This window comes from Triticum urartu, chromosome 2A (genome assembly GCF_056163025.1).
Source record: "Triticum urartu cultivar PI428250 chromosome 2A, HENAU_Tu73, whole genome shotgun sequence".
In the NCBI taxonomy this organism is placed as follows: domain Eukaryota; kingdom Viridiplantae; phylum Streptophyta; class Magnoliopsida; order Poales; family Poaceae; genus Triticum; species Triticum urartu.
The window spans coordinates 753,884,112-753,904,217 of NC_141874.1; the positions used below are offsets into that span (position 1 = coordinate 753,884,112).

The window sequence follows — 20,106 nt, forward strand, 5'->3', positions numbered from 1 at the left end:
CTCCTCCATCACCTCCTTTGCCCTCACCATCTCCAGTTCGGGGATGGCGACATCGCCGGCCGCAGAGAGGGCCATCGTCTCCTCAAGGCCCGGCCATTGGCGCTCATCGTGTGTTTTCATGGAGTCCTCCATGACACGTTACATGAGTCGGGCCTCCTCCTTCGCTGTCATGCGAGAAGGTGGTGGTGGCAACGGCGTGGGCGTGAGGCCGCGCACCCGAGGAGCAGGCGCTGCACGCTCTTGACGTGGCCGCCGCAGCCTCGACGACGTGTCGGCGAAGAAAGAGACGCGCCGCACGTCGTGCTCATCCCTTAGCCACGTGTCCCGGAGCACCCGTCGTGCTAATTCCCGTGTTCTGACTGACAGCACCCGCCGGATGCCCATCAGGTGATACCATGCCTTAGATGGTCCCATGATACAAGCTTCTGGTCCGTCGGATCTCAGATCCAATGGCTTCTAGAAGGTTTTGAAAGATTGCCATACTTGTTCGCAATTTTGACTTTAAAAGGTCTTTTTCACAAAATATTACGTATCATGGGAGCATCTACGGCTTCGTATCACCTAATACTCTCCCGCCCAGGCCTACCTTTTTTTCTTAATCTAAATCTGATCCTCGACGGAACCGAATATCGCAGCCAAGTGTTGAAAAATACTACATATAATACTGTATATAAATAATTGGTTTAGTCCAAGGTAATGTCGCCGTCGCCGGCCACTCGCCAACAGCCACAAGTCGATTGAGTGTTGTCCGTTCCGTCGACGAGACGCGAGATCAACTCGACGACGCGACAATTATGCGGCCCGACCATCACTTTCCTCAACCCAAAAAAAGATGTTATTCCACGCGAGCCACGACGAATGTAAGCTCCAGAATATGCCACACCATGTGCTTCGACCACACGACACGACGCGAAACCAAACAACCATGAACCAATCCTTCCATTTTCTCTGTACATACTTTGACCAGTAGTAAAAGCGCCCCGTGATCATGGCCGGCGCGCGCTCACGGCTCACGGCCACGGGCTCCTATTCACGGGTGCTGTTTCGTGCCAGGTTCGTTCAGAGAAAAGAATGACGTGGGTGACACGACCAAGGTTTACTCGTCGGCATGCACGGCGGTGAAAAGTGTAGTAATCTTCATCAATCAAATCAACCACAGCTTTTACCGGTCGCAATGTAAGTGGCGCGCAATTTCATTATCAAATCCCCTGTTTTGTCTATGTCGACGTAAACAAACGGACAAAAGTCGGCGACGTGATCGAGCTCTTCTAGGCCTTGGCGGCGGCGGGCACGACGAAGAAGTGCTGCGCGACGATGCGGCGCTGGATCTTGCCGGTGGCCGTCTTGGGCAGGTCGGCGGCGATGTACACCTTCTTGGGCACCTTGAACGCCGCCAGGTTCTTCCGGCAGAAGGCCACCACCTCCTCCTCGCCCAGCTTCACACTATCCCTGGGGATCACCGCGCAGTGGATCTCCTCGCCGTACTTCTCGTCGGGGACGCCGAACGACACCGCCTGCGCCACGTCCGGGTGGCCCAGCAGCACCGAGTCCACCTCGATGGGCGAGATCTTCTCGCCGCCCCGGTTGATGAGCTCCTTGATCCGCCCCACCAGGCTCACGTACCCCTCGCCGTCCATCACGCCGATGTCGCCCGTGTGGAACCACCCGTGCAGGAACGCCGCCTCGTTCACGCCGGGGTCGGCGGTCTTGTACCCGGCCGTCACGTTCGGCCCGCGGATGCACACCTCCCCGCGCTCCCCGGCGGGGACATGGTTGCCGGCCTCGTCCAGCACCGCTACCTCCAGCGACCCCGCCGCCCGCCCCACGGACCCCGGCTTGCGCGCCCCGTCCTGCGGCAGCGGGTTGGAGGTCATCATGTGGGAGGCCTCCGTCATGGCGTACGCCTCCAGCACCGGCGCCCCGAACGCCGCCTCCAGCCGCTCCAGGATCACCGGCGCCAGCGACGCGCTGCAGCTCCGCACGAACCGGAGCGCCGGGTACCGCGGCTCCGGCCGCGACGCGTGCCGGTCCAGGATGATCTGGTGGATGGTCGGCACGGCCGTGTACCACGTGGCGCCCGCCGCGAGCATGTCGGCCCAGAACGTGGACGCCGAGAAGCGGCCGGCGGCGGGGAGCGCCACCGACGCGCCGGAGGCGAGCGAGGACAGCAGCGCGCACATGAGGCCGTGCACGTGGAAGAGCGGCAGCGTCACCACCGTCGCGTCCGTCTCGGCGAACCGGTACACGGCGCGGATGTTCTGCACGGAGGCCGCCAGGTTGCGCTGCGTGAGCGGCACCCCCTTGGGCCGGCTCGTCGTGCCGGAGGTGTGCAGGAACAGGGCCACGTCCGACGGCTCGTTCTCCTCTTTATGTTGGAGGGTGCCGTTGTTCTGCGGCGCGGGGTTGCCTTCGACGAGGCCGGTGAGTCCGAGCAGGCCGGCGGCGTCGGTGAGCGTGGCGGCGACGGCGTGGGGGAGGCCGAGCTTGGCGGCGGCGGCCTGCGCGGGCGCGTTGCCATCGGCGCCGGTGACGAGCAGGCGCGCGCCCGAGTCGGAGAGGTAGAACTCGAACTCATCCTGCGTGTAGGCCGGGTTGAGCGGCGCCGCCACGCCCCGCGCGCGGATCACCGCCAGGAACACCACAACCAGCTGCACGCGCGCGCCAATAATCAATCAAGACACGAATTTGAGAAACAGAGCCGCGCGAGGACGGACGATCGATTGATGGATGGATTTATTAATCAAGAAATTGGTTACCTCGACGGTGTTGGGGAAGCAGAGCGCGACGGTCTGGCCGGGGCGGAGGCCGTCGGGGCCGGCGGCGAGGCGCGCGGCGGCGGCGTCGACGAGGGCGTCGAGCGCGGCGTGCGTGAGGTCGATCTTGGCGTGGACGGCGATGGCGCGGCGGTCGGGGAAGGCGGCGGCGGCGGCCTTGAGGAGGGAGGTGAGCGTGAGGGCGTCCATGGATGATGGATCCGTCTTAGCGACGATGCGTGGAGGGCGCCAATGTGCTGTGTTGGTTTCCTCTCTTGTCCGCTCCGTGCGTGACTGGCTGGTGTCGTCCCTCGTCCGATGGTGCCGGTTTATAAACGAACACGGAGTAGAGGCGGTTTCGCTTTTGGTTCGCTCGGTCAGCTCGCCGGCGGCTGGTGGGCGCCGGTCCGGAGCGGGCCCGCCGGGAGATTCGCGGCGGTTGTTGATCTGCGATGGGGACTCGTCTTCTTCCTCCTGGCAGCAACCCAAACCCAAATCGAAATTTTGTTACGTACTAGCTGCTGGGTGCTGTTATGCAGGCACACGATGACGATCATGTATGTATTTAAACGGAACGGAACCGGGGACGTGTGAACAAAGGACTCAACGAAGAAGATAAAGATTCTGACAGAAAACCCGCCTGCTTGTAGTTGTAGTAGTACAACATATCTCTCTGGGCCTTGGAGAAGGCACGACTCACGTACAGGACGTAGGGCGACCACCTGTCGGCCGTCGTCGTGTCTTGATTAGTATGATTATGATGAAGATAGGGTGTTGCATAATTTAAGCAAGCAATTAAGCAGGGAGATATGTATCAATAACCTGATCACTTCTGCTTAGTCCTTAGCTAAATTATAATAGTAATACTATCCGTGTGCCCTTAACAAACAAATCATGTGGCAGCTTAGTCATCAGGTAAACGTGTCGAGGTCGACCAGCGGCCCATCCGAGGCCGAAAAGGCGGGCCGGCTTTTAATTTGGTGCGTGCCGACCACCTTGGCTTGGCTTGGCTTGGTTTGATCGGTGCACGAGAGAGGGCGACCAGAAGAAGAAATCAAAAAAAAGCTCCATCGACGGATCCTAAGTTGAAGTTTTAATACTTTGATCAACTTTCTAGCGAAAAGTAGTATCATTTATGACATTATAAATTAGTACCAATTTATCGCAACAGGAGGGGACCGCGGCGGCGCAGATCTGGGCTGCGGCGGTGGAGGAGGTAACTGCCGATGCCAACGAGAGCATGTACTTGACGACGGCGGAGGAGCTCAGCTGGTTTCTCCGGCCCCTGGCGACGGGCAAAGGTAGAAGACGGGGCGGAGGGACTTGTTTGAAACGCTTTTGAAATTACGAGGGTTTTTTTTTCCCAAATTACCAGTGAACTAGGCCCGCGACATGTTTTTCGGGACGGAGGGAGTATATTTTTGTTGACGTGTTACGAGTTTTTTCTGTTTAATGGGACAAGACTTGCCTGCTCCCCGCTTGTGCGCCCATCCATGCTCCCGCATACATGGCTTGATTTGATTGGACTAAAATAAGGCCCGGCCCCACCCACTTAAAATCAGGGGGGAGATAATTAGATTAGAAAGGAAAAAGAAAAAAAGACAGCCGTAGGATGAGGTGGGAGCATGGATGGGAGCATGGAGAGGGAGTTAGGCCAACTCCACCGCGCGACCCTATCCTGTCCGCCCCCGTCCGTTTGGGGTAAAAGGGACAAACGAGACGGCCCAGCGCGCGGGCGCAAATGGACAAATATCCGGATTCCGTCCGCTTTCGACCCATCCCCGGCCCAAACTTGCGCTCGGTTTGGGGTGAAACGGACGCGCGCGGACGGCCTCGACGCACGCCCTTGGCCCCCCCGTGGCCCGCCTGTCGGGGACACTAGCAGTCCCTTCGCTCCCAACGCTTCACCCTCTCTCCCCGCCCCGCCCCGCCGCCGGTGCCGCTGCTATTCTCCGGCCGCCTCCTCACCGCGCAGCCCCCCCGCCGTCCGTACCAAACCACGTCTCGACATGGCCGCCACCACGCCCGCGCTTCCACCGTAGTTTTGGTCGTCGATCGGAGGAGGTTTGGCCCTCGCCGTCCTTGCCGGTGGCAGAGGGGACACGACTGCCGGCGACGTACCACGGCGGCCGAGGCAGATTTCGACGAGAGCTCCAGAGTGGCCTGTAGTCGGCCGGCAACCACCCTGCTGCGTCGAGGTGATCATCACGGCCTCTTCGCCACCACGAGCGCAAGGTGTTCGACCTTTTGCCAACAAAGGTATGGACAGTGGAGACGAGTTTTTCTACCATCACTTCCTTTGTTCATCGGACGATTCGTCGTCGGATGATGACGATCTTGTGGTGGCTGCACTGGTCGTTCACGACCATATTCAACGGCAGCTTCCTCGGTACAGGGGGTCAGTCCCTGGCCGTGCTCCCAACCTGAACCGTAACAGGGAGAGAGGCCACGCCCTGCTCTATGCAGATTACTTTGCCAACACCCCGCTCTTCAGGCCGGATAAATTTCGTCACCGTTTTCGTATGGCCAGGCATGTGTTCAATCGTATCCGAGAGGGAGTGGTTGCTCATGACCCATACTTCAAGTGCAAGACGGATGCCCTTGGCAAGCTTGGATTCTCCTCCTACCAGAAATGCACCGCGGCCATCCGCATGCTTGCATATGGAATTCCAGGCGATCTGGTGGATGAGTATGTGCGTATGAGTGAGACAACATGTCTGATGTCAATGTACAAGTTTTGCTAGGCTGTGATCGAGGTATTTGGCCCAGAGTACTTGAGGCAGCCAACTGCCGCTGATACAGAGAGATTGTTGGCGACCAACGCAGCTAGAGGCTTTCCAGGTATGCTTGGCAGCATAGATTGTATGCACTCACTAGTAGAAAACAAGGCTTTGGTCCAGGCCGGGTCAGCCCATTAGTCCCGGTTTAGTCTAGAACCGGGACCAATGTGGGCATTCGTCCCGGTTCGTGAGCCCAGGGGGCCGGCCGGGCCACGTGGGCCATTGGTCCCGGTTTATCTGGACCTTTTGGTCCCGGTTGGTGGGATGAACCGAGACCAATTGGCCTCGCTCCTGGCCCACAACCATTGGTCCCGGTTGGTGGCTTGAACCGGGACCAAAGGCTCCCCTTTAGTCCCGGCTCATGTCACCAACCGGGACCAATGAGGTGCCTATATATACCCCCTCGCGCAAGAGCAGAGCACAGTGCTCTGTTTTTTCTGGCCGAGGGGGAGAGGGCTTTGTGGTGCTCTAGCTCACCTCCTATGCACATGAGGTGTTCGATGGAATGCCCGAGCCACACTACTTAAGCTTTCTCCTCTCGAAGCTCGACCTCCAAGCTCCATTTTCCTCTAGATTTGTCTAGATTTAGCGGTCCGTCACGCCCCGTCCCCGTCTTCACCGCCGTCGATCACCCGCCCCGATCTCATCACCGACACCACCGTGGTGAGCCTCTTGTTCTTATCTTCTTTCTGAAAGGAAAAATATTCTTACTTGTATGTTTAGATAGATACTTGTATCATTTTCTTACATTTATTATTGCATCTTATATAGTGCGATGGTTTTGGCATCCGTCCCCGTCGGCCCTCATCCTGTCTATGATTCGGATGTGGTATGTATATTATCTTTATAACTATTGGTTCATTTATTGTTTATGAAAATTATGCCGACCAACGTGACATAGATTTTATTTATCTAGGATGTATGTGAATCGGAAATGCCAACCGACCCTATTGTCGAGAGGTTAAATTTAGTTGAAGAAGAAAACAATTTGTTGAAGGAAAAAATAAAAAAATTGAGGAGGAGAAGATGATATTGGAGTTGCATGTTGCGGATGTCGTCGATGATCACAAGATCAAGATGGATGCAATGCGCTTGAAGATTAGAAAGATTAGAAAATATGCCATTCATACCGAGGCTTGGTATCATTATGCCGTTCGATCAATTGTTACCTTGGTTGCGATTATGATCCATTTGTTTTCGCATTGAAATGTTTTACATAGTTTCAATGTATGGTTTAATTAATTAGATGCTCTGGAGAGCTATATGTTGTTAGATGAGAACTATGTATGCACTTTGGTTTTAATGTGATGATGAACTTCTATTAATTTGGACACTTAATTATATATAATGCACACAGATGAAACGGCAATGGATGTACGGTGACAGACACACCCGCGAGTACATTAAGGGCGTGCATGAGTTTCTCGATGCGGCTGAGGCAAACAAGCAGAATGGTTTTATGTGTTGTCCATGCACTGAATGTGGGAATACGAGGTCTTACTCCAACCGGAAAATCCTTCACTCCCACCTTCTTTACAAGGGTTTCATGCCACACTATAATGTTTGGATGAGGCACGGAGAAATAGGGGTTATGATGGAAGACGGCGAAGAAGAAGACTACGATGACAACTATGTGCCCCTGAATACGGTGATGCTGCAATGGGGGGAGCTGGTGAAGATCAAGAGGAACCAGACGATGTGCCCAATGATGCTGCAACGGGTGAAGCTGCTGAAGATCAAGAGGAACCAGACGATGTGCCCGATGATGATGATCTCCGCCGGGTCATGTCGATGCAAGGACGCAATGCATTAGTCAAAAGGAGAAGCTGAAGTTCGATCGCATGTTAGAGGATCACAAAAAAGGGTTATACCCCAATTGTGAAGATGGCAACACAAAGCTCGGTACCGTACTGGAATTGCTGCAGTGGAAGGCAGAGAATGCTGTGGCTGACAAAGGATTTGAGAAGCTACTGAAAATATTGAAGAAGAAGCTTCCAAAGGATAACGAATTGCCCGACAGTACATACGCAGCAAAGAAGGTCGTATGCCCTCTAGGATTGGAGGTGGAGAAGATACATGCATGCCCTAATGACTGCATCCTCTACCGCGGTGCATACAAGGATCTGAATGCATGCCCGGTATGCGGTGCATTGCGGTATAAGATCAGACGAGATGACCCTGGTGATGTTGACGGCGAGCCCCCCAGGAAGAGGGTTCCTGCGAAGGTGATGTGGTATGCTCCTATAATACCACGGTTGAAACGTCTGTTCAAAAACGAAGAGCATGCCAAGTTGATGCGATGGCACAATGAGAATCGAAAGAAAGATGGGAAGTTGAGAGCACCCGCTGACGGGTCGCAGTGGAGAAAAATCGAGAGAAAGTACTAGGATGAGTTTGCAAAGGACCCAAGGAATGTATGGTTTGCTTTAAGCGCGGATGGCATTAATCCTTTCGGGGAGCAGAGAAGCAATCACAGCACCTGGCCCGTGACTCTATGTATGTATAACCTTCCTCCTTGGATGTGCATGAAGCAGAAGTTCATTATGATGCCAGTTCTCATCCAAGGCCCTAAGAACCCGGCAATGAAATTGATGTGTACCTAAGGCCATTAGTTGAAGAACTTTTATATCTGTGGAATGAAAACGGTGTACGTACGTGGGATGAGCACAGACAGGAGGAATTTAACCTTAAGGCATTGCTGTTCGTGACCATCAACGATTGGCCCGCTCTCAGTAACCTTTCAGGACAGACAAACAAAGGATACCACGCATGCACGCACTGTTTAGATGACACTGAAAGTATATACCTAGACAAATGCAGGAAGAATGTGTACCTGGGCATCGTCGATTTCTTCCGACCAACCATCAATGTCGAAAGAAAGGCTAGCATTTCAAAGGCGAGGCAGATCATCGGAAGAAGCCCGCCATGCGCACCGGTGATCACGTGCTTGCTATGGTCAATGATTTACACTACGTAATCTTTGGAAAGGGTCCCGGTGGACTAGCTGTTCCGAATGACGCTGAGGGACACGCACCCATGTGGAAGAAGAAATCTATATTTTGGGACCTACCCTACTGGAAAGACCCAGAGGTTCGCTCCTCAATCGACGTGATGCACGTGACGAAGAACCTTTGCGTGAACCTGCTAGGCTTCTTGGGCGTGTATGGGAAGACAAAAGATACACCTGAGGCACGGGAGGACCTGCAACGTTTGCATGAAAAAGACGGCATGCCTCCGAAGCAGTATAAAGGTCCTGCCAGCTACGCTCTTACGAAAGAAGAGAAAGAAATCTTCTTTGAATGCCTGCTCAGTATGAAGGTTACGACTGGCTTCTCGTCGAATATAAAGGGAATAATAAATATGCCAGAGAAAAAGTTTCAGAACCTAAAGTCTCATGACTGCCACGTGATTATGACGCAACTGCTTCCGGTTGCATTGAGGGGGCTTCTACCGGAAAACGTCCGATTAGTCATTGTGAAGCTATGTGCATTCCTCAATGCAATCTCTCAGAAGGTGATCGATCCAGAAATCGTACCAAGGCTAAGGAGTGATGTGGCGCAATGTCTTGTCAGTTTCGAGCTGGTGTTCCCACCATCCTTCTTCAATATCATGACGCACGTTCTAGTTCATCTAGTCGACGAGATTGTCATCCTAGGGCCCGTATTTCTACAAAATATGTTCCCCTTTGAGAGGTTCATGGGAGTCCTAAAGAAATATGTCCGTAATCGCGCTAGGCCAGAAGGAAGCATCTCCATGGGCCATCAAACAGAGGATGTTATCGGGTTTTGTGTTGACTTCATTCCTGGCCTTAACAAGATAGGTCTCCCTAAATCGCGGTATGAGGGGAGACTGACTGGAAAATGCACTCTTGGAAGAGACTCAATAATATGCAGGGACGGATATTCTTGGTCTCAAGCACACTGCACAGTTCTACAGAACTCTACCTTGGTGACCCCGTATGTCGATGAACACAAGAACAGTCTGCGCTCCAAACACCCGGAGCAGTGCGACGACTGGATTACATGTGAACACATCAGGACTTTTAGCAGTTGGTTGGAAACACGTCTCAGAGGTGACAACACTGTTTGTGATGAGTTGTACTTGTTGTCCAGGGGACCATCTTTGACTGTATTGACTTACAAAGGATACGAGATAAATGGGAATACATTTTACACGATCGCCCAAGATCAAAAGAGCACCAACCAAAACAGCGGTGTTCGCTTTGATGCAGCAACCGAGAGCGAAAAGGATACATATTATGGTTACATAGTGGACATATGGGAACTTTACTACGGACCTGATTTTAAGGTCCCTTTGTTTAAGTGCAAATGGGTCAATCTGTTAGGCGGCGGGGTACAGGTAGACCCACAGTACGGAATGACAACAGTGGATCTGAAAAATCTTGGGTACACTGACGAACCATTCGTCCTAGCCAATGATGCGGCACAGGTTATCTATGTGAAGGACATGTCTACCAAACCGAGAAAAAGAAAAGATAAGGAAGCGAATACATCATACGATGAGCCAAAGCGCCACATAATTCTTTCAGGAAAAAGGGACATCCTGGGAGTGGACGGCAAGACAGACATGTCTGAAGATTATGAAAAGTTTCATGAAATTCCTCCCTTCAATGTCAAGGCTGACCCAAGCATCCTGATAAACAATGAAGATTATCCATGGTTACGGCGCAATAAACAAATGACACAAGCGAAGAAAAAGTGAAGACTTTCTCCCGCAACTATTATGATGATACCATGCCAAATTTGTAACAGACGAGTATGCTATGCCAACTTTTTCAGAGTTCATTTGAGAACTATGAATTTAGGTCGAATTTTCTCTATAGGTGCATCTATGTTCAAATTTTAACTATTCAAATTTGAAAACTAATGGCACTAACAGAAAGTTCATATTTTTTCTAAAACTAATGGCACTAACAGGAAGTTTATAATTTTGCTGACCTAAAAGCAAAAAGAATTAAAAAATAAAGCAAAAAACAAAATAAAATAAATAATACACAAAACAAAATAAAAAAATGGAAAAAAATAAAAATAGCAACAGTAAGTATTTTGTTGTAAGTAGAAACAAAATAAAATAAATAAAGCAACAAAGAAAACTAAAAAAACTAAAAAAGTGTTTTCAAATTTGAAAACTAAAGGCACTAACAGAAAATTTATAATTTTTCTAAAACTAAAAGCAAAAAGAATTAAAAAATAAAGCAAAAAAAAGGAAATAAATAATGCAGAAAACAAAACAAAAAAACTGGAAAAAAATAGCGCTCACCCCTATAATATTTGTTATGACTAACTAAAATTACCAAATTGAGTATAATGATAAAACACAGTAATATTAAATAGCAGGAAAAAGATTGACTCAAAAATCAATTTTTATAGTAAAGTTATTCATAAACTAGTGATTCACACAAATTTAAAAAAAACAAATTTAAACTATTCAAATTTTAAAACTAATGGCACTAACAGAAAGTTTATAATTTTTGTGAACTAAAATAAAAAAGAAATCACTACAAAACTATAAGTATTTAGTTCTAAGTAGAAACAAAAAAACAAACAAGTGCCACCTACTGGGCCCCCACGGCCTGAATACGACTAGAAACCCTACCATGGGCCAGGATTCAGGCCCGCGGGAGGCCCAGTAGGCCCACAGGCACAGATTGCAGTGTTAGGCCCGAAAGCCTGCTTTAGAGAGTAGCTCGAGAGGGAAGCCTTTGGTCCCGGTTGGTGGCACCAACCGGGGCTAAAGGGCAGCATTAGTCCCGGTTGGTGCTACGACCCGGGACTAATGCCCCCCTTTAGTCCCGGTTGGTGCCACCAACCGGGACCAAAGGCCGCCGCTTCCCGCCCTTTGGTCCCGGTTGGTGGCACCAACCGGGACTAAAGGGGGGCATTAGTTCCGGTTGGTTTCACGAACCGGGACCAATGCTCTTGCTATATATACAACACTTGTCAAAAATTTCATTCAGTTCCTCATTCTCCCCGCGCCCCCGTCGTCCCCCGCGCCCCGTGCTGCCCCGTCGTCGCCCGCGCCACCCCGACGTCGTCGCCGCCCCCGCCGTCGCCCGCGCCCCGCGCTGCCCCGAGCCCGCCGTCCTCGTCGCCCCTGCCCCGTCGCCCCCAGGCGCTGCCCCGTCGTCGCCCGCGCCGCCCCGACGTCGTCGCCGCCCCCGCCGTCGCCCGCGCCCCGCGCCGCCCCAAGCCCGCCGTCCTCGTCGCCCCTGCCCCGTCGCCGCCAGGCGCTGCCCCGACGCCGCCCGCCGCCCGCCCCCGCCAACGCCGTGGTCGTCGCCGACACCATCGCCGTCGCCGCCGTCGCGCTTGCCGGCCGCCCCCGTTGTGAGCCGCCGCCGTCGAGGCTCTGTTCATAGCATTTTTTTATATATGTTTTTTCATATATGTATTAATTTTTTTGTTTATAGCTATATGACGAATGGATGTGGCTATATATGTGTGTATGAATATAATGTTCATAGCATTTTTTTGTTTATATATGTTTTTTCATATATGTATTAATTTTTTATTTAGTTTGTTAGTAGATATCGATTTTAGGTTAGTGCATTTTAATTATGTTAGTGTAGAGGAAAAAGTAAAATAAGGAAAAGGAAGAAAAGAGGAAGAAGGAAGAAGGAAGAAGAAGAAGAAGAAGAGGAAGGAGTGTAAAAAGGAAAATAAGAAGAGGAAGACTTCTTTTTTTTCTTCGATCTTCTCCTCTACTTTGTTCATGGATATATGCTAAAGTAAACGAGGGGGGTGATAGATGATGATGAGGGGTCGAGAGTGGGACGAGAGGTCGAGAGGTGTCGAGGGGAGAAAAAAAATGTTATCAGGGACGAGGGTCGCCGAGGGGTCGAGAGAGGGACGAGGGGTCGAGAGAACTAAATAAGAAGAAGAAGAAGAGGAGAGGAAGAAGAGGAGAAATAAATAAAAATAAGAAAAAGGAAGAAAAAGAAGAGGAGAAGAAGAAAAGAATAGTGGAGAAGAAGAGAAAATAGAATATATTCTATTTTTTCTTCTTCTCCACTATTCCTTTCTTCTTCTCCTCTTTTTTTCCTTCTTTTTTTCTTCGATCTTCTCCTCTGGTTATTCCTTTCTTCTTCTCCTCTTTCTTCTTCTTCTTCTTCTTCTTCTTCTTCTTCTTCTTCTTCTTCTTCTTCTTCTTCTTCTTCTTCTTCTTCTTAATTTTTATCGGGAACAAGGGTGTCGAGGATCGCCGAGGGGTCGAGGGTCGGGAACTAGGGTAGAGGGTCGAGGGTCGTTAAGGGGTCAAGGGTCGAGGGTTTCAGGGTCGAGGGTTCGAGGGTTCTATAGGGTCGAGGGTCGAGGGTTCCAGGGTCGTCTAGGGGTCGAGGGTTCCAGGGTCGTCGAGGGTTCGAGGGGTCGAGGATCGCCGAGGGGTCGAGAGAGGTTTCCTAGTGTCAAAGTATTGAAGAAATCCATGGCTTCATCATTAGCCGGAAGTAACCAGGGCATGACGAAGTCCTCCAAAATTATTTTGGAATGGTGTCCCGGATAGGATAATTTGCCTTTTTGTATGAATTTCAGCAAAGGCCTTCCAAATAACGATATTTGGAAGGTTCTTGCTGAACTTTGTACCAAAAAGCGAATTATCCTATCTAGGACTCCGTTCCAAAATAACTTTGGAGAGCTTCGTACCATCATGCACATGTTACTTTCGCCTAATGATGAAGACATGGTTTTGTTGAATCCTTTGACACTACGCAACCTCCCGACCCCTCGGCGATCCTCTCGAACATGAGAGGAAGAAGAGGATCGCCGAGGGGTCGAGGGTTCCAGGGTCGTCGAGGGTTCGAGGGGTCGAGGATCGCCGAGGGGTCGAGAGAGGTTTCCTAGTGTCAAAGTATTGAAGAAATCCATGGCTTCATCATTAGCCAGAAGTAACCAAGGCATGACGAAGTCCTCCAAAATTATTTTGGAACGGTGTCCCGGATAGGATAATTTGCCTTCTTGTATGAATTTCAGCAAAGGCCTTCCAAATAACGATATTTGGAAGGTTCTTGCTGAACTTTGTACCAAAAAGCGAATTATCCTATCTAGGACTCCGTTCCAAAATAACTTTGGAGAGCTTCGTACCATCATGCACATGTTACTTTTGCCTAATGATGAAGACATGGTTTTGTTGAATCCTTTGACACTAGGCAACCTCCCGACCCCCCGGCGATGCTCTCGAACATGAGAGGAAGAAGAGGATAAAAAAAGAAGAGGAAGAAGAAAAAAAGAGGAGAAGAAAGAATAGAGGAGTTCTTCTCCTCTATTCTTTCTTCTCCTCTTTTTTTTCTTCTTCTTCCTCTTTTTTTTATCGGGAATGAGGGTCGTCGAGGGACATAGATGTAGTGTCGTCGTTGTCGATATATACCCCCTCCCGATAGCTTACTATGATTAGGTAGCTAGTTCTACGTTTGGCACTAATATATCCATCTGTCATGTTTGAATAATAATTGCCATGTTGTAAATATTTGTAGAAACTATGGACACCGCCCTAGACGAAGCAAAAGAAGCGTTGTTGAGGGACATAATCGCAGAAGGAAGTGATGCCATCTCGTTGTTTCTCAACGAAACCGATGGTCTGGAAGGAGAGGGTGAACAAGCTGGCTATGGTGACCTAATGCCGGTGCAAGAAGAAGAACATGAGGACGGCTCCGGTGACCCAATGCCGGTGCAAGAAGGAGACCGTGATGACGGCTCCGGTGACCGAACCGAGTCCGGCCAGGTATATATATTAGTTAAGCCTGTGCTGACTAGCTGATTGATGCATTCATTGTTTTGGTATGTACACATATTAATTAAGTCTTTGCTCTTTTTTCTAGCCCTCCGGATCGAGCACAACTTTGGTAAAGAGACGAGGCCCGAAGAAAAAGTTGAGCTCGTATGAAAAGTTTGAGATCATAGCAATCGCGCCCGACGGCCAACCGATTGAACCCCTCCGGACAAAGAGCGCATTTGTTGCTCAGTGCGGGGTTCTGGTTAGGGACAAGATCCCGATAAGCATCCATCAATGGTTTAAGCCGGCTACAGAAGACCCTGAGGTGTCTTATGTCAATGATATGCAGAAAAATGATCTTTGGACTGAGCTGAAGTCAAATTTCACCCTACCGCCAGAGGATAATCCAGAGAACCCAGTTAAAGAGAAATAAATCAAGTCTTTTGCTCTTAAGAGGATGGCAGAACTATTCAGGAGGTGGAAGAAAGAGCTGAATAAGTTTGTTGAAAATAATGAGACACCAGAATTCAAGGGCAGATATGAGAAGATCAGAGATCACTGGCCCGCATTTGTGGCCCACAAGACATCGGAAAAGAGTAAGAAGATGTCAGCGACAAACAAGCAAAATGCTGCGAAGAAGATGCTTCACCATCGCACGGGGTCAGGTGGCTACCTCGTAGCCCGGCCTAAGTGGGCCAAGACTGAGAATGATCTGGTTGATAAAGGGATCGAACCAGAGACAATTAGCTGGCCAGACCGTTGCCGGACTTGGTTCTTCGGGGCTGGCGGAACCTTGGACCCTGTAACAGGGAAGTGCATTTGGACGAACGATCAAATGGACATACCAGTCAGGAAGCTTAAGCAGTATATCGAAGCAGCGCAACAAGTGAAGTTCTTTCCAGACAGAGATAACGACGAGCTCACAATGGCCCTCGGGAATCCTGAGCACCCTGGACGGACACGAGGCACACCAGGCTCCATTCCGTGGAAGGTTGGGTTTTCGGACGCAGGCGGTTACAAATCCCATGAGAGGAGGAAAAAAGTGCAGCAGACCCAAATGCAGGCGCTGCAAGCAAGGGTAGACGCGATAGAGGAACGAGAAGCAAATCGCAGCAAACGTACTGCCGAAGCCTCCCCCGAAGCTACCCCGCCATCTCAGCGCAGAAGCAGCGTGGCTTCCACTGAGCTGCTTCAGCCGGAACATGCCTTGATGGCTCCTGCCAGCTATCCCGTGGATGCTATCACGGAGTCTCAAAATTGCCACCTTATGACGCAATGGATGAATTTGAAGGTCAAGGCGGCTGTTGGCTCTGTTTATCCTACTGAACCCGGCGCAACTTTTCACTGCCGGCCGATTCTAGAAGGATATGCTAGGGTGATGGTGGATGAAATAACGGAGGGATTTGAGGACCTCCAGCTTGACCACCCTACCACTGAAGGGAGACTCGGCTGGGGTCTGCTCTGAAGACTCCATGCCTATGGCGGAAGGAGCTCATAAACCTTCCGAACTGGACGCCTCCGCCTCCTCCTCCTCCTCCGGCGAGTCAGGGCACTCCGCCTCCTCCACCGCCTCCTCCTCCGGCGAGTGACGATCAGGGCCCTCGGCCGGCTCCTTCTCCGGCGTGTGGCGTCACTCCGCCTCCTTCTCCACCTGCGTCGACGCGCCCGAGCAGCCAGCCTCCTCCTTCTCCGCCTCGTCAGCAAGGGCGGAAGAGACCTGCCGCCGCTCCAGCTGCTCCGGCGCGTCGTAGTCCTTCTCCTCCGCCTCGTAAGCAAGTAAAGAAGACAACCGCTCCGTCTGCTCGGTCGGCGTCTAGCAGTACAACCAGAGGCCGGAGGACATACAGATTCGGTCCTTCTCTGAAGACTCCAGAGAAGTTACCATATGAGAGGACCCTGGAGGAGAACGCCGAGATCGCGCGAACCGAAGTGGATGACTGGTTTCAAGGGTTGAGAGCAAAGAGACATCCACCTCTGGGGGAGAAGGTAGATCCGGTGAAACTGAAGCGCACTCTGGCTGCCCTGGCAAAACCACCCAAGTCTCCACCGGAAGGCAACTATGAGCGCATTATTGCAAAGACATGGGCCGAAGCTGAGCGGTCGGGAAGTACAGTCAGTGATCAAAGGCTGAAAGAACGATGAGCAGCTGGGAAACAAATTGCCTAGCTCGACGAACAAGCGAAGCAATCGTGCCCCCCCCCTCAAGGTGCCTAGCGACATCGTCGATCCAAGGATGGTGCCCGGTTATGGCAATGTTGACGATTACCTGCCCGACGATGTACATTATGATACCATGGAGGTGCAGATACACAGATACGAGTACGGGAAGCCTCTCGTCAAAGATGAAAAATCTTTAACAACGATGATGCGAAGATTACATGATTGGTACTTGAAAATCTGCAGAGAGTCTGGGGGGAGGAGTACTTTGTATGCGAGAGTTAAACCGGAGCATGACCTCGCTGGAATTGAACTGTTGCCTATTCCATTTGAGGAGTTCTATCAGTTTTTCAATCAATTGGCCCTCGATAAAACAACGATCACCTGCTACTGTCTTTAAGTAGTACTACTTCTGTCATTAAGTCTCTCTATATAGCTCATCTCTTTCATTGCATGTATTTATAATTATCCTCACTATATTATGCAGAATGAAGATCGCCGAATTGAAGAAAAGACAAATCGGTGATATTGGGTTCATTAACACATATCTCATAGATGCAACTGAGGTTCAACATCGTCCCGGAGATACCGAGGCCAACTTGCTACGATCATTCAAAAAAAAATGAAAACAAAGATATAATACTCTTTCCTTACAACTTCAAGTGAGTGTTACTGTCTTGTGCATATTCGGTTTCCCTTATATATTAGTCCAGGTTATAGTAATGTAATTGATGAGTTATGCATGCGTGTGCAGTTTCCACTATATTCTCCTAGAGATTAGGCTTGAGCAGGGAGTAGTAACCGTCTTGGACTCTAAACGAAAAGATCCCCAGGAGTATGCGGACATGACTGAAATCCTCAAGAAGTAAGTTAAATCGATCATTATCCACCATATCAGCAACTTTGTCCATTTCCTGATATCAAGTAATTGTTTTGTTTGTCCGGCAGGGTTTGGAGAAAATTCACCAGAACAGTTCTGGGACTGCCGAAGGAGCTGGTATTTAGACACCCGAAAGTAAGTACTATAGTAGCATGTTCCGCGCATCTCCTAGTGACTCAAGCGCTAGTTTCATCAATACCATCTAGCATTCTTGCTTATCAGTTTGATTGACCTCTATTTCTTGTAAAGTGGTTGTGGCAGGAAAAAGGGAATGATTTCTGTGGATACTACGTCTGCGAGTCCATCCGCCACACGACCTGTGAGCGGGGCGGGTACTCTGACAAACAATATGAAGTACGTAAATAACAACATTCACAATTTTATTTTATTACCATCATTTGTATTGAGTTTCATTCATTCATATATATATATATATTGACCCCCTTCTTCAAATTAGATGTTTCGGAAGCGGGATGAACTCCTAGCACCAGCTCGCATGCGAGCAATTCAAGAGGAATTGGCGGCATTCTTTCTTGACCAAGTGATCGCTGAAGACAGAGAATACTATGTGGACCATGAGTCCGTATGATTATATTTGTAAAAGATAATTATTGTATATATGTAGCCGGTAGTGTCGGATAGATATACGAGAACTTGTTGTTCAACCAATCTCTCGGAGAAGGAGAGGTGGTCGATATCACTTCTCTCTGTATGCATATATGTTCATGACGATCTTCTGTTTCCTTCGTTTGCTTACTAGCTAACTAGCGTGTCTAGTCCTCTCTATACGTATGTATAGTACGTAGCGTCGACTAAGCACAGATGTAAGAGAGGACACTTCTCTCTATTAATTATAGCTAGCTAACACAATATATGAAACACCTAAATTAACCCCCCAAAACCCCCAACCCCCCCCCCTTCAAAAAAAACAAAAACTCCAGCCACAGAAATGCTGACGCGTGGATGCCTATTGGTCCCGGTTGGTGCCACCAACCGGGACCAAAGGGTCTCCTGCCTGGGCTCTGCGCACAGCCCACGTGGAGGCCCATCAGTCCCGGTTCTGGATTGAACCGGGACTAAAGGTACAGGGCATTAGTACCGACACTTTAGTCCCGGTTCAGGAACCGGGACTAAAGGCCCTTACGAACCGGGACTATAGGCCCTTTTTCTACCAGTGACTGGGAGTGGAAGAACTGTCCATTTGCTTGGCAGGGCCAGTACAAGGGGCATGTTAACGAGTGCACTGTCATATTAGAAGCGGTGGCATCACAAGATCTTTGGATATGGCATTCTTTCTTCGGCATGGCAGGTTCTCACAATGATATCAACGTGCTGCAGCGTTCTCCAGTCTTCGCGAGGCTTGCAGAAGGCCACTCCCCACCTGTCAACTTTGAGATCAACGGCCACCATTACAACAAGGGATACTATCTAGCAGATGGTATATATCCTCAGTGGTCAACTTTTGTGAAGACAATCTCGAAACCCCAAGGTGAGAAGAGAAAGAGATTTGCCCAAATGCAAGAGAGTGTTAGAAAGGATGTGGAACGTGCTTTTAGTGTGCTTCAATCCCGGTGGGGTATCGTTCAAAACCCTGCACTGTCATGGGATGAAAGGAAGCTTTGGGAGGTGATGACTGCTTGTGTGATCATGCACAACATGATCGTCGAGGACGAGCGTGATGAGAGTATCTTCGACCGAGGATTTGATTATCAAGGTGAAAAAATTGAGCCCCTGCACCAAGACCTGGCCACATTTGAACAGTTTGCCCAATTCCACCGTGAGATGCGTGATTGGCACACTCATGTGAATCTTCAAAATGACTTGGTTGAGCACGTGTGGGATCACGTTGGCAACCAATAGATGTATTTGTCCATTTTATGACTTGGTTGTAAAACTATTTTAATTTTCAGACAAATGTTTGGGTTCGAAACTAGTTTTAATGCAAATTTGGGCAATTCTTGGCCCTGACGGACAGGATGGGGCAAAAGGATGCGGCCGCGCGCTGGACGCACGGCCACCGCATCCCAGGACAGGCCCGGACACGACCCCAAATTCCGACCCAAAGGAACAAAAACAGAACAAAACAGACGTCCGTTTGGGATCGCGCGGTGGAGTTGGCCTTAATGAGCCCGCGTGTATATATATCGCGTGACGGTGCAGGTGCCAAGTGTTGCCACGACCGCATTGCAGAGTAGTAGTTGTGGCTCTGTCTGTGGACCTTGGAGAAGGCAAGTGAGTCAGAGGACGTACGGCGACCACCTGTCGACCGTCGTCGTGTCATGATTTGATGATGATGATGATGAGAGGGTGCTGCGTAATTTAAGCAAGCAAGCAGCGAGAGGTCGGCTTGCTCATTACTAGCAAAATACTAATACTATCCGTGTTTAACAAACAAATCAGGTAACGATCATCATCCATTGGGTAATGCGGAAACGTGTCGCGGTCGAGCAGCAGCCCATCCGAGGCCGGAAAGGCAGAGGCTTGCCGGCGCGCGGCGGGCCAGCTTTAATTTGGTGCCTGCCGACCACCTTGGCTTGGCTTGGTTTGATCGGGTGGACGAGATTGACGACCCAAAGTATAGCAAGTGAACACATGTCCACCTCGGCTCGGCTCAGCTCCATTTGTTAACTCCTCCATCTCCAATCGGCGGCTCGCGTGGACATGCCCCCCAACTCTGGCCGCTCCTCCTCCAGCTAATGGCCGGAATCAGGTGTTAACAAATTTGCTCGCACGTCTTTCTTCCCCAACATGGTTGAGGACGACGGGAGAAGCACTCACTCCCGTCTTTCTTCCTCAACAATGCTGC

The 20,106-nt window shown here is 50.2% G+C and overlaps 1 protein-coding gene and 1 pseudogene across 1 annotated transcript; one reads left to right on the top strand and one right to left on the bottom strand.

Annotated features, from left to right (window-relative positions):
- Nucleotides 1–912: 912 nt before the first annotated feature.
- AAE3 (AMP-dependent synthetase and ligase family protein) lies at nt 913–3,267 on the bottom strand. The gene is made up of 2 exons (XM_087545473.1): nt 2,757–3,267; nt 913–2,648 (listed from the first exon to the last, which is right to left on the bottom strand). Exons 1-2 carry the CDS (start codon nt 2,961–2,963, stop codon nt 1,269–1,271), a joined length of 1,587 nt encoding a protein of 528 aa, XP_087401599.1. The 5' UTR covers nt 2,964–3,267; the 3' UTR covers nt 913–1,268.
- Nucleotides 3,268–5,014: 1,747 nt separating this feature from the next.
- Nucleotides 5,015–19,160, top strand: LOC147987801 (uncharacterized; annotated as a pseudogene).
- The last annotated feature ends 946 nt before the right edge of the window (nt 19,161–20,106 follow it).

Bases quoted from the DNA above. Each gene is read 5' to 3' on its own strand.
- AAE3 (XM_087545473.1), bottom strand. From the start codon at position 2,963: ATGGACGCCCTCACGCTCACCTCCCTCCTCAAGGCCGCCGCCGCCGCC. The intron at 2,649-2,756 runs GTAACCAATTTC...GCGCGCGTGCAG, and splicing joins GCTTCCCCAACACCGTCGAG to CTGGTTGTGGTGTTCCTGGC.